General features: G+C 41.4%; 1 protein-coding gene across 1 annotated transcript; it reads right to left on the bottom strand.

The window, feature by feature from the left end:
* Positions 1-1,654: 1,654 nt before the first annotated feature.
* On the bottom strand, positions 1,655-11,333 carry chpt1 (choline phosphotransferase 1). The gene is made up of 8 exons (XM_023291733.3): positions 10,912-11,333; positions 8,301-8,448; positions 8,008-8,149; positions 7,803-7,887; positions 7,232-7,363; positions 6,999-7,157; positions 6,723-6,848; positions 1,655-3,288 (listed from the first exon to the last, which is right to left on the bottom strand). The coding sequence occupies exons 1-8, from the start codon at positions 11,149-11,151 to the stop codon at positions 3,172-3,174; spliced, it is 1,149 nt and encodes a 382-aa protein (XP_023147501.2). The 5' UTR covers positions 11,152-11,333; the 3' UTR covers positions 1,655-3,171.
* Between the last annotated feature and the right edge of the window lie 965 nt (positions 11,334-12,298).

Genomic DNA, 12,298 nt, shown 5'->3' with positions numbered 1-12,298 from the left:
TACATATTCAATACGTACCTAGGAACCTTTTGCAAGCACTGGTTTCTGATTGGTCGGAGTGGGACCAAATTATTATACATATCTGTTATTATATATCTATTCTATGTGCTGTAACAAATTAATAATCTCCACTTAATGTAACATCAGCTTGAAAGGAAAAATGCGCACACACACACATTGCCAAAAGTATTCGCTCACCCATCCAAATAATCAGAATCAGGTGTTCCAATCACTTCCATGGCCACAGGTGTATAAAATCAAGCACCTAGGCATGCAGACTGCTTTTACAAACATTTGTGAAAGAATGGGTCGCTCTCAGGAGCTCAGTGAATTCCACCGTGGAACTGTGATAGGATGCCACCTGTGCAACAAATCCAGTCGTGACATTTCCTCGCTCCTAAATATTCCACAGTCAACTGTCAGCTGTATTATAAGAAAGTGGAAGTGTGTGGGAACGACAGCAACTCAGCCAACAAGTGGTAGGCCACGTAAACTGATGGAGTGGGGTCAGTGGATGCTGAGGCGCATAGTGCCAAGAGGTGGCCAACTTTCTGCAGAGTCAATCGCTACAGACCTTCAAACTTCGTGGGGTCTTCAGAGTTGCTCAAGAACAGTGCTTCAGCAGAGAGCTTCATGGAATGGGTTTCCATGGCCGAGCAGCTGCATCCAAGCCATACATCACCAAGTGCAATGCAAAGCGTCAGATGCAGTGGTGTAAAGCAGCCACCACTGGACTCTAGAGCAGTGGAGACACCTTCTCTGGAGTGACCAATCAAGCTTCTCCATCTGGCAATCTGATGGACCAATCTGGGTTTGGCGGCTGCCAGGAGAACGATACTTGTCGGACTGCATTGTGCCAAGTGTAAAGTTTGGTGGAGGGGGATTATGGTGTGGGGTTGTTTTTCAGGAGCTGGGCTTGGCCCCTTAGTTCCAGTGAAAGGAACTCTGAATGCTTCAGCATACCAAGACATTTTGGACAATTCCATGCTCCCAACTTTGTGGGAACAGTTTGGAGCTGGCCCCTTCCTCTTCCAGCATGACTGTGCACCAGTGCACAAAGCAAGGTCCATAAAGACATGGATGACAGAGTCTGGTGTGGATGAACTTGACTGGCCTGCACAGAGTCCTGACCTCAACCCGATAGAACACCTTTGGGATGAATTAGAGTGGAGACTGAGAGCCAGGCCTTCTTGTCCAACATCAGTGTGTGACCTCACAAATGCACTTCTGGAAGAATGGTCAAAAATTCCCATAAACACACTCCTAAACCTTGTGGACAGCCTTCCCAGAAGAGTTGAAGCTGTTATAGCTGCAAAGGGTGGACCGACGTCATATTGAACCCTATGGATTAGGAATGGGATGTCACTTACGTTCATATGCGAGTCAAGGCAGGTGAGCGAATACTTTTGGCAATATAGTGTGTGTGTATATATATATATATACACACACACACACACACACACACACACATATATATACACTTACATACACATACATATATATAAAATATCATATATACAGATAAATGAAGTAATTTTTCCTCATATCCAGCATGTTTTGCTGATTCTTAAATGCAGTACTTCTACTAGCAACACCGTATTTTTATACACTGTTATTGCAGTTCTTTTTTCCACCACAGACCGCAGCAACAAAATGGATGAAAAATATTTTCTTTATTACAATCTTCTCCACTCATAGCTGTTAGTAGAAAGGTGTTTCACTGTATTACTGAACAGTGCAACAAGGTATTTGGAATCAACGTTGTACATTTCAATGCATAGTTCCAGAGTTCAGCCATAAATTATGCAAAATTATGTTCTAAGGACATGCCTCTCTTAAATGTCCACAATCCTGCAGAGGCACAATCCAAGGGGAAAATGGTGTTACTGTTCCAACTAAAAATCAAGTATACCCTTTATTTAAAAAACCCTTTAAATAGTTTACAGGATCTACAGAAAAATCCCTTTTGATCAGGCAGTCGGATTACAACTTTTCAGTGATGTTCAATCAACACAGAATTACCGATAACCCAACAAATCTTCAAAAACCAAATGAACCAGACATAATAGACACCTGTAGAAGTGGAAAGTCGTCATAATGTTACAGTTTAAAAGAAAATTCTTCCAGTATTACTGTATTGTTATTTCTATTGTTGTATCTGGTTTGATACTTCAGTGGAAAAAAAAAAACAACGAACAAAAACATGTACAAAGCTGCTTTAAATATTCACAAGTTCAACAGTAATTACAACAAAAATATTTAAGGCGTCTTCAGTTCAGTTCTGTACAATCACACACAATTAAGTATTAGCCCTTCAGGGAGAAGAACAGAGAAAGCAGAACAAGTCGAGCGTTAATGCTTCATCAGTCGACGGCGCTCAGAGGGCCAGAGTTTGTTTTATTTTCCAGGACGAGATGAGTTACGGGAAATAAAAACATTAGAAGCTGGAGTGGTGTTCGCAGGGACAGCCTGACAGAACGCCGGTCGTCGTTTTCAGCACTAACACAGACCGTTACCCTTCACGTAGCTCGTCGACAACCTGCCAGCCCACATTGGAAACTTCATTGGAAATTATTTGTGGCTTTAAAGGTCATTTGTAAAATTTAAATCCATATTTTCAAGCCCTGATTTGTGTCAGATTGATTCATTTAATAAATAAAACCATGAGTGATTAAGAAAACAGGTAATCTAATTAGCTTTGGCAAATATCAAAGAAATGTATCAACTATTTTCTGAGGATTGTCGCATCTTTATCTGTTTAATTCAATTATATGACAATCAGTTGTGAAAATGCTTTAATATTTGCCCGAGCCATAAGATTCCTATTTAAAGAAAACATTTTGATGTTTGTATTGAATAAGCTGAAGTGGAAAGAGCGACCCTTTAATGTAAAAATCTAACAACATGCGCTCATGTTTAAATTAAAAGGGAATACTCGGGTTCCACTTAATTTTTTCCATTCAATAGATCCATGCTTTTCAGAGTTTCTTGTTTGTTTTTGGTTTTGCAGTGTAGATGTTGGTTTCATTTTTCCATCAGGTGGCTGAGGCAGTTTTAGTCAGAAGTGGTGACGTTGTCGAGGCTCGGGGTCGAGGGTCTCTCCTCGTTGTCTGCTTTCAGGAGCGGCGAGAGATCTTCGTCTCCCGCCGCCTCCTCCCGCCGGGCAAGCCGTCAGTCGCGGTGGGCGTTGCTCGGAGGCGTGATGCTGAAGACTCGGATGCGCAGGTGGGAGGCGATCTGGAGGCAAACGCCGGTGCAGTACCGCGTCAGATCCAGAAGAGAGAGGACCTGCAGACAAGATCAGGAGGATCAGACATTCAACCCTCCTGTTGTCATCACTTATGGGCACCCAAAAAAATATTGAACTTTTTCAGAATGTACTTTTTTGCACTGAAACAAAGGAAACATTTGGAGTTGTGGTTTTACTGCTCCGGCCCACTGGAGATCAAATTGGCCTGACTGTGGCCCCTGAACTAAAATGAGTTTGACACTCCTGTTCTACATGAACAGTTTCTGGGTGTTTTTTCACAGCAATATGAAGTATTAGAAGTAGTCTTTACAGAGTCTGGTTGTTGCAAATGTGTTTTTTTGGGGAGGAAATTTTTGAATGGAGACACGTAAAGTGATTTTGATGAAATATGCTGGTTTTCAGCTTATATTTAATGAAGTTTTCCAGCAGAACAGAACACCACTGATAATTTTCCTTAAACACCCATATCGGGTGACAGTTTAGGGACTCTCCATAAAGTCCTTAAACTGTCACCTAATATGGGAGTTTAGGGAAAATCTGTCAGTTCTTTCTGTTTCTACAGTTTCTTGCTCTGATAAATGGCATCATTTTGGTGATTTTTATAAACGTTAACACACACCAATAGGTTTTGGGGTTCAGAGGGTTAAAGGGCATATAATGAAATAAAGAAACTGCATCAAAATTAAAATATCTGACAGGCAAGGAAAACATTATGCAGATGTAGAAGTGTTCAGTTTGGCAAAAAAACAACAAAACAGTCAGCCTACTAGCCAACATTACTACTGACTACACTTCTGGAGAACAACTAGTCTGTGTAGCAGCAAATACACAGATAATAGTAGCTGGTTTAGTATTTGTATGTACTCAGTGTTTATTTAGTTTCTCTATTTTATCTTCCTGACTTCTTTTATTTGCCCAATGTGACACATTTTGTTTTTAAAATTGTCTCATCAGGGTCGTGTTCTATCTCCACAAACAGCAAACTGATATTTTGACCAAATTGTGGCTGCACAGGTGTATTTTCCCTCATTTTCCTCAGGACTGTGTGACTTTATCACAGCACATATTTTGACTGAGAGTACCAGCTGCACAGGTGGAACTGATAACATTAACAAAGGCTTCTGTTTCAGGAAGTAAAGCCAGAGAGCCATGCAAGCGTGACTGATGGAACTAGTAACACCTGTGTTTCTCCTGAAACGTTGAAGGCTTCATTCACACTACAAGCCTCAGTGCTTGATTCATTGCTCAGATCCGATTTTGTTTTTGTTTGGCCCTCCAAATATGTTTTTTTTTTTTTTGTTTTTTTAAACGTGGATGCAATCAGATTCTTGTGTGAACTTTTTTAACTTAGCCGTATACACAAAAGAGGAACAACAACAACAACTTCACAGGCAGCAAGCTGTCTATGGAAGTAAACATGGAGACCAGTGAAGGTGGTGTTTCATTTCTAAGTTAATATGCAATGGAAGCCTGCAATTTAATAAGAGCCAAGTTTTCAACTGTGGCTTTTTGTTGAACAGCAGCTGCTGCTTCTGTGTGGAGGTGTGTGAATGTGAAGTCAGAGCCAGGAGTGGTGGGATCGTAATGTGAATGGCTTCACTGAACCAGTGTGGATCCAGAATTTCAGGATACTACAGCTGTGTGCACCTTCCAAAAAGACTATCACAGAAAGACGCTCAGCTTAGGTAAGTGATTAAAAAGTCACATAAAATTCCAACGTGACTGTTCACACCGAGGTTGCATTGTTAACAAGAAAAGCACTCAGAGAGTGCAGTGCTCTGCCAAGGCTGCTCAGTCATCATATCATTTCTGACGGATAAGTCCCAATAAGTCCACAGCGGTCGATTTGTAGTAGGATCGCAATCATGTGATCGTCAGCAGGCAGCTGACATACTGTTCACTTGTCACCCAAACCCTTACAGTGACGATTTGCTGCTATCTGGCAATGATACAGAAATCTTTAACAAATCTGTGGATCCAGACTATAAGCTGCATCACTGCCAAAATCTAATCACTTGGTCCTTGTGTCATTTCTGACCTTCTCTAAAAATTTCAGCCAAATCCGTTATTCAGTTTTTGAGTAATGTTGCGCACAGACAGACAGATGCCGATCGTCACGTAATAATCAGAGCTGTATCTGATTTTGGAGCACATGTGGAAGTTGTCCAAATCAAAACTCAAAACATTAGATTCAGTGTTGTCTTGCTTAACCCCTTTCTGTAGAACGTAACATCTACAGTAATAGTCTGGTTGCACCTCAACATCATTCTGCTTTTAGTGACAAAAACGCTCTGCTTGATTGTATTTCTTTAAACTTGTCACAGCTATCTTGGGAAGAACTAAATGAAAAATGTGGCCTCAGTGTTTCTTCCAAACTCTTGTTTCGGTGGGACCTTTGCATGCAGCAAGATGAGCACTATGATGAAAGTGGATAATCTACTAAACAAACCGGCAGGACTGCATGATCCAAATGGTCTGCTAAAATGTGCAGGGTGGCAGGTTGCTGCTGAGAGGTTGCTGTCTGCTGTAGGGAAGTGAATTTTGGTAAGAGACAGATAGTGTAAGAAGAGTAAGCAGTCAATGGCAGGTTTATATCAACAGCCTGCATTTGGTAGCCACAATAGATTGCATGTGATTTGTGCTGTTGACACGGTTATGAAAGAAACTGATGGAATATGACTTTTGCCTGCAGTTGGAACAAATCCAAAGTGTGTGCTGTGAAAAAGGCCTATTTACATGCTGAGGTTGGCTCCACCCAGATTCACTGAACTGTGGTTGCAGCTTTGTTCACATCAGCTGATATCCTTTTTAAAATTACACCAGGCCTGAAGCTTTTGAATGCTACAGCTGAAGTCATGTAAGTTTGGTTGTCTTGAGAAACATTAATGGAACACGTGTTTCTGAAGTCATGTTCAAGTATCTTGGGGATTTTAAAAATAGTGTAATTCATGGCCAGAAAAATCTAATTTTACTGTAACAGGAAAACCAATGTTTATCAGTTTTAAACCGTGCAGGATTGCAAAGCCAGGAGAGATAAATGAAACCGTGTGCTCTTTGAACCACAAGAGTATCAAGTCTTTGATTAGATGGTTAGCGTGAAAACCAGCAGAGCTCAGAGTCCTACTGACAGAAACACTGCTGTGCTTACGTGTCACACAGTCAGTATTAACTGCATTTATTAGACAAGTTTTGCCTGTCCTGCAAGTTTTTACTGGGCCTGAACTCCACTTGGTTCAATAAGCTGTCGTGAAAATGACCTAACTGAGTCAAGTATGCAAAGAAAAGGATTAAAGGAGTTAACTGTGAAAGTGTGTTCAGTCTTAAAGATTAAGGCTTAGCATCACCCAAGACAAACGTGATGAATTTAAAAAAAAAAAAAAAAAAAAAAAATCAACAAACCAGAGCGTTTTTTTTCTCTTCCCTCTTCACAAAATGACAGTGAGCTGCAACCAGACCATTCTCCAGCACTCACCATAGCGATCCAGAGGACTATATGTTCATCAATGAAGCTGTTGAAGTACTGGTTGAGGAAGAGGAGGCCGGGCCCGATGAAGGCTGTGTCTGGGAGGTGTAACTCACTCTTGGTCATGTGCGCTATCTACAGAAGACACAGTTAAATACATTCTGTATGGAATTACAAATATAGAAAATCTGTCTGCCCTAAAATGAGTTAAAATAGAACCTAAAATAGTTAAAGGAATAAAGTTAAGTCAATTAATTTCAGGTGGTTAAGACAAAGCAAACGCACCACCAGCTTGTTGGAGATCTTGGCGATGACCATGCCAAAGGTGAGCAGGTATAAACATGGGTGGTGCTCAAACAGGTGGCTGGATGACTTCTTGAAAATGATGAAGGCCAGCGTGAGGATGAGGCCGATGTGCAAACCAGGACTCAGCACACTGGTGTCCTAAACAGAGGAACTGTTTATTAGCTCATTTCTGCATAATACAAAGTGTTTTATGCATTCTAAGAGCCACTTACAGCCACAGTGGAGCCATTTTTGCCGACGCCTCCGTTCAAAATGACATAGAAGTAGTTGTAGCAGGAGTACAGGGCCCCGCCGATGATGCCCATGATGGGGAAGACGTACAGCTGCACTCCAATGATGGGCAACTATGGAGACAAGTGAGGGTCAAATTAAAGAAAAAACTAAACGTGTGCACCTTATAGAAAGACAAGTGCTTATATGAAAGCTGCAGCATGCCGAGCGTGATGGGAGGGCAAAGCAAAAAAAAACAAAAATAAAACAACAAATGCAGGTGACATCATCAGCTTTTTGAGCCAGACCATGTCCAATAGATGACCTGTTGCCATGGCGTTAGCTACCCATATTTACCTTCTCACTTCTCTCATGTGATGTTAAGTCAAGCCTCCAAAGGCAGCACAGAGTAAAAGTAAAGCACAAATTCTATTTAATGGCTAGAAGAACGACTAAAAACTAGGAATTTGTTTAGAGTAATGAAGAAAAACTGTTTAACTGTTCACTCGAGGTGAAATGAAAGTGTCCCTATTTGTGCATGTGAGTGTACAAAATCTATGATTCTCAGGTTACCGGAATTTGCCAAAGGCCCACGCCTCCAAAGGCTGACATCAAATACATGATTATGATGGCGACCTGCACCTCCGTGACATCAACCCTGTGCACAAATTAGAGGAGTGACGTTAGCTTTAAATATGAAGCTTTGACAGTTAAACAAAAGCAGAAGAGTACCTGTATCAATGTTCAGTATATTAAAACAAGCGAAATGGTGACATACAAGCCAAAGCGGAGGGTCCCCGACACGTAGGTCTGCCAGTGAGCGCAGAAGAACATAAACATCCCGATGAAACCACAGAAGAACATCCAGTTTGTGTATCTTCCTATTCCACATGAAACGCATGTTCCCACAGCAACAAAGACTGAGCGACGGAAACAGAGACAAAGACAGAAACGTAGGTGATTTTTAATCTACATACCATTAATGAAAAACAGCTGGTTCTTGATCTGCTAATGCACCGAAGCTGGCCTGAAACAGCAGAATATCACAGTTTGGGTGTTTTAGTGAAGCACCTGTGGAGACGGCATCACAGCCGTGGTCGAACAGCTCCCCGAGGGCCGAGCTGCTGTTTGTCCTCCTGGCCTGTTTCCCATCGATGGCATCCAGAGACTGGTAGATGAAGAGGCCCAGAGCAGAAAGGATGAAGACCCATGACGGAGCCTGAAGCAGAGAAAGAGCAGAAAGACAGACCGTTAATTAAAGGTCTCTGCTCAGAATGAAGACTTCTGAAATGACTTTAGTCGAAGAACCTCTTTTTACATCCATTTCATGAGGCAGGTGCGTAGGAAAGGAACAAGCAATACCAAAAGTTTCATCAGCATACATGCAAAAATACATTTACTTGCAACACTATATCAAAAAAATGTACCCGATGAAGGGCTAGTGTTGAAATGTCTCACAGAAATGTACGTTTGCAAGTTGGAGAGTCTTTTGGAAACTTCTGCATCTGGGTTTCTCAGTTTGAAGCAGCTGGTTGGCTTTTCTCTGTAGGGTTTGAATATTCTCCCTGTGCCTGCATGTGTTTTCTCTGGGTGCTACAGCTTCCTCCCACAATCTAGAGATGTGCATGTCAGACTAACTGGTGATTCAAAATTGGCTGCAGGTGGGAGTGTCAGCATGCTCGGTTGTCTTTGTGTCAGTTCTGAGATGGACTAGCGACCTGTCCGGGATGTACCCTACCTTTTGCCCCATGGTGAAAAAGACGGACTCCAACCCCCACAAAACCCTACAGTATAAAGAATTTATAGCTGAACGGTGGATTTATGATTATGTTTGGGTTTGGGACGGTTTATCAGAAAAAAACAAGATTTTGGGCTCAAAATTTGTGAAACTAGGGAGGACATTTTTCACAATTTTCAGACACTTCATAGGCTAAACAACTGATAATAACAACTGGCAGATTAGTTATAATAATAGGTAGTAACAGTCTTATGCAAAGCACACTTGCAAACTGTCAATATTTCATCTGCATTAACAGTAGATAGTGATGTGTTTTGTATCACATATGCACGTTTATTCAGATTATTCATATTTACTTTTGTTTATCTGTATTTTACCACCTTTAATTATTATCTGTATATGGAAACATAGAGGATGGTTGCATTGGTAACATGTGTAACTGTTTATTTCTGTACTAAAGGAGCTCTAGATCTAAATATAAAAGCTAAAAATTGGTCTGGATCTGTTGCTCTGATGTGGCCAACTATATTCAGACATATGTAGCTAAAGTGTCCCACCATCTACACACCATATGCAGTGTATCCGTGTGCAGAGTGAAGGATTCCAGCTGACTGAAGCAGCTCAGTCAGTCTTACTAGGGTGGAGGTTATGGACCATCTGGACACTAGTGCAGGCCTGCACAGTGTGTTTACCACACCACAATGGGGGTGTATGTGACCATTAGTGTACGTTTGTGAGTGTGAGAGACACACACAAACGGAGTCTGTGTCTCCACAGAGATCAAGAATCCCATGCTGTCTGAAACACTCAGAGTCCCTGCTGTTTATTCCTTAAAGTCTGAGTCCTGAATGCCTCGTGGACTGCTGGGGACAGAGTCTGTTTGTTTAGGGTTTATCACTGTAGGGGGAGAGAACTGAACTGAATTCCTCCGATATGTGTATGTTTGTGCAGTCATGGGAGTTTTACAATAAAAGTGGACACTTGCCAAGTATGCGTCAGTCAATACTGAATAATTGACATGACTTTTTGCACGATTAGAATCTGATAGTAACAGTATGCCGGGCGGACTTTGCTTCAGTGCAGGGTTCTCATGGGTGAACTGGACAAAAGTGCACATCTGATAAAAACACACTTAGCTGAGCGTTTAGTGCTGGAGCCAGCGAACCTGCAGGCACAGATTTACTGGATCATAGGTCAGTGGGGCTGTTAGCTCAGCTGCATGTTGCAAGGACTGTCTTTTAAGTAGAGGGGATGTGAAGCTGCCCTTTCAAAATCAGCCTAGCTCCTTGGATATTTTTAGTTTGAGCCTGTGTAAGCACTGCACCATCAGACCTACATGCTAATTCTGTTGCTAAACCTCATCTCTGAAGGACAAGATTTGCCTCCAAACTGCTGTTTTGTCATCAACAACTCTGCATCACATGAGGCCAGACAAACAACAACACGTCAAAGCTTCACAGTCTATTCCCAACAGTCACCCTGCAGGGACCCTGTCACGCCCAATCCCATTTAAAAAAATCTGACAATTTAAAGCGTCCTCGCTGGTGTGCGGCCATGCAAACTTAATATCTTGTGATTTAAGTTATTTCCCGAGTCAGTGGGGGACGGTGTCCAATTCGGCTACTACTACCCTGCAAAAAGCAACAGTGCCAAAATACACCACCGAGGGCGTCAGCGAGCATTACGACCCCATCAATAAAGTCGAAATGGTTTAAAAACACGAGCAACTGAGGCTCAAATGTATGCCGAATCAACACGTAGACTTTATCAATTCGGAATACATATATATAAACCTCGTTTTATAGCCTCTGGGCTTCGCAAGGGGGTATGTAACTTTAGCTTACGCCATTTCTGAATGGAGGTCGGCGTTCCTAAGATACCAAACGGGCACCTAACCGGGGCTAGTCTCCGTGTAGAAACTTTAACCAAGGTCGCTTTACTCACCTCCTCTGTTGCCGTGGGACAGTAATACACAAGCACCACCGTGGACAGGATATTGACCAGCAGTCCAACTATGGTCAGCGTGTTCGGTGCGATCCATGTCGGTATTTGCTGGACGAGCCAGTTCCAGTATACCTGACACGGCGGCTCGAACAGGGAGCGACCGAAGGCGCTGTATTTATGCTCCTCCAGCCGCTTGAGCTGAGCGGCTGACAGCGGCTCCGGCCACAGCAAATGTGGCATGTTTGTCTGCCTCGTCACTCCTCAAAGTACCGCAACAAAGTCCCAAATGCTCCCCGGTAGTGGCTCAGAAGAAGCTATATGTTTTCTGGGACGACTCCGAAAAAGTAGCAGCTCATTTGGCATTTATAGCCGGACAACAGATGAGGCAATTTCCACAGCGGAACCAAGTGTTGGTGTTTCTGTCCGAGGCGGTACGACCCGGCAGGAAGTAGAGGACGGAAGGGAAAACATGGCTGAGTGCCGGGAATATTTAAATCAATGAACAAGTGTTGAACTAAAGAGCTTCTCTTAACCCTCGTGTTGTCCTGCTGGTCAAAATTGACCCGTTATAAAGTTTGAAAATGTGGAAAAAAAAATCTGTGTTCACAGTGAAACTTCTGATGTCCACATTTTCAACATTTTTGGGAAATCTTTGAACATTTTTGGTGGAAAAAAGAAATGTTAAAAATGTTTCTTAAGAACATTCATAAAAAAATCAAACAAAATCCAGCGAAATTCGCTGGAAGAAAATATCAGAAATTTTACTGATATATGTAATCATTTTAGATATTTTTAGGATTTTTTGGAAGATTTTTACTCATTTTTGAAAATATTTACAAGAATTTTCTTGCCAAATTTGGGGGATTTTAAAAAAAACTATTAAGAGAAGCTTTAAGGAATTATTGGAATTTTCTTCTTGAAAGTTTTGCAAATTCTCAGAAATTCAAGGATTTTTTTTTTTTGCAGAATTTTTGGATTTTTTTCAGACAAGGAAAGAATATTTTTGGTGCCTGTAAATGAAGACAACAGGAGGGTTAAATGGAAATAAAGCAGATTCACTTCAATAATTTAAATATTAGCATTAAAACCCTGCAACATTATCAGTGTCATTCGAGAATTTGGCTTAAAAAATTTTGATAAATTGACCTTTTACAATTTTCTTTTCCATATTCATTAATAATAGACTATCAAAGGCTTGATTGGCTCAGCTGACACACCAATGGTAACATTAATTCAGTGTTTTATGTGTTGTTTGCTAACCCTACTCTAATCACAGTAACAGGGTTGCTAATCCATGCAAATGTTAGCTTTTCCTCATGAATCAAAGCTAGATATTTAGCTAGCTGTTACTGCTCACTAAGAGGATAAATTTACTGGTGGAAAAAAA

This window comes from Amphiprion ocellaris, chromosome 21 (genome assembly GCF_022539595.1).
Source record: "Amphiprion ocellaris isolate individual 3 ecotype Okinawa chromosome 21, ASM2253959v1, whole genome shotgun sequence".
Taxonomy (NCBI): domain Eukaryota; kingdom Metazoa; phylum Chordata; class Actinopteri; family Pomacentridae; genus Amphiprion; species Amphiprion ocellaris.
Note: the sequence above shows the minus strand (reverse complement) of the source record. Positions and strands in the feature narration are given on the sequence as shown.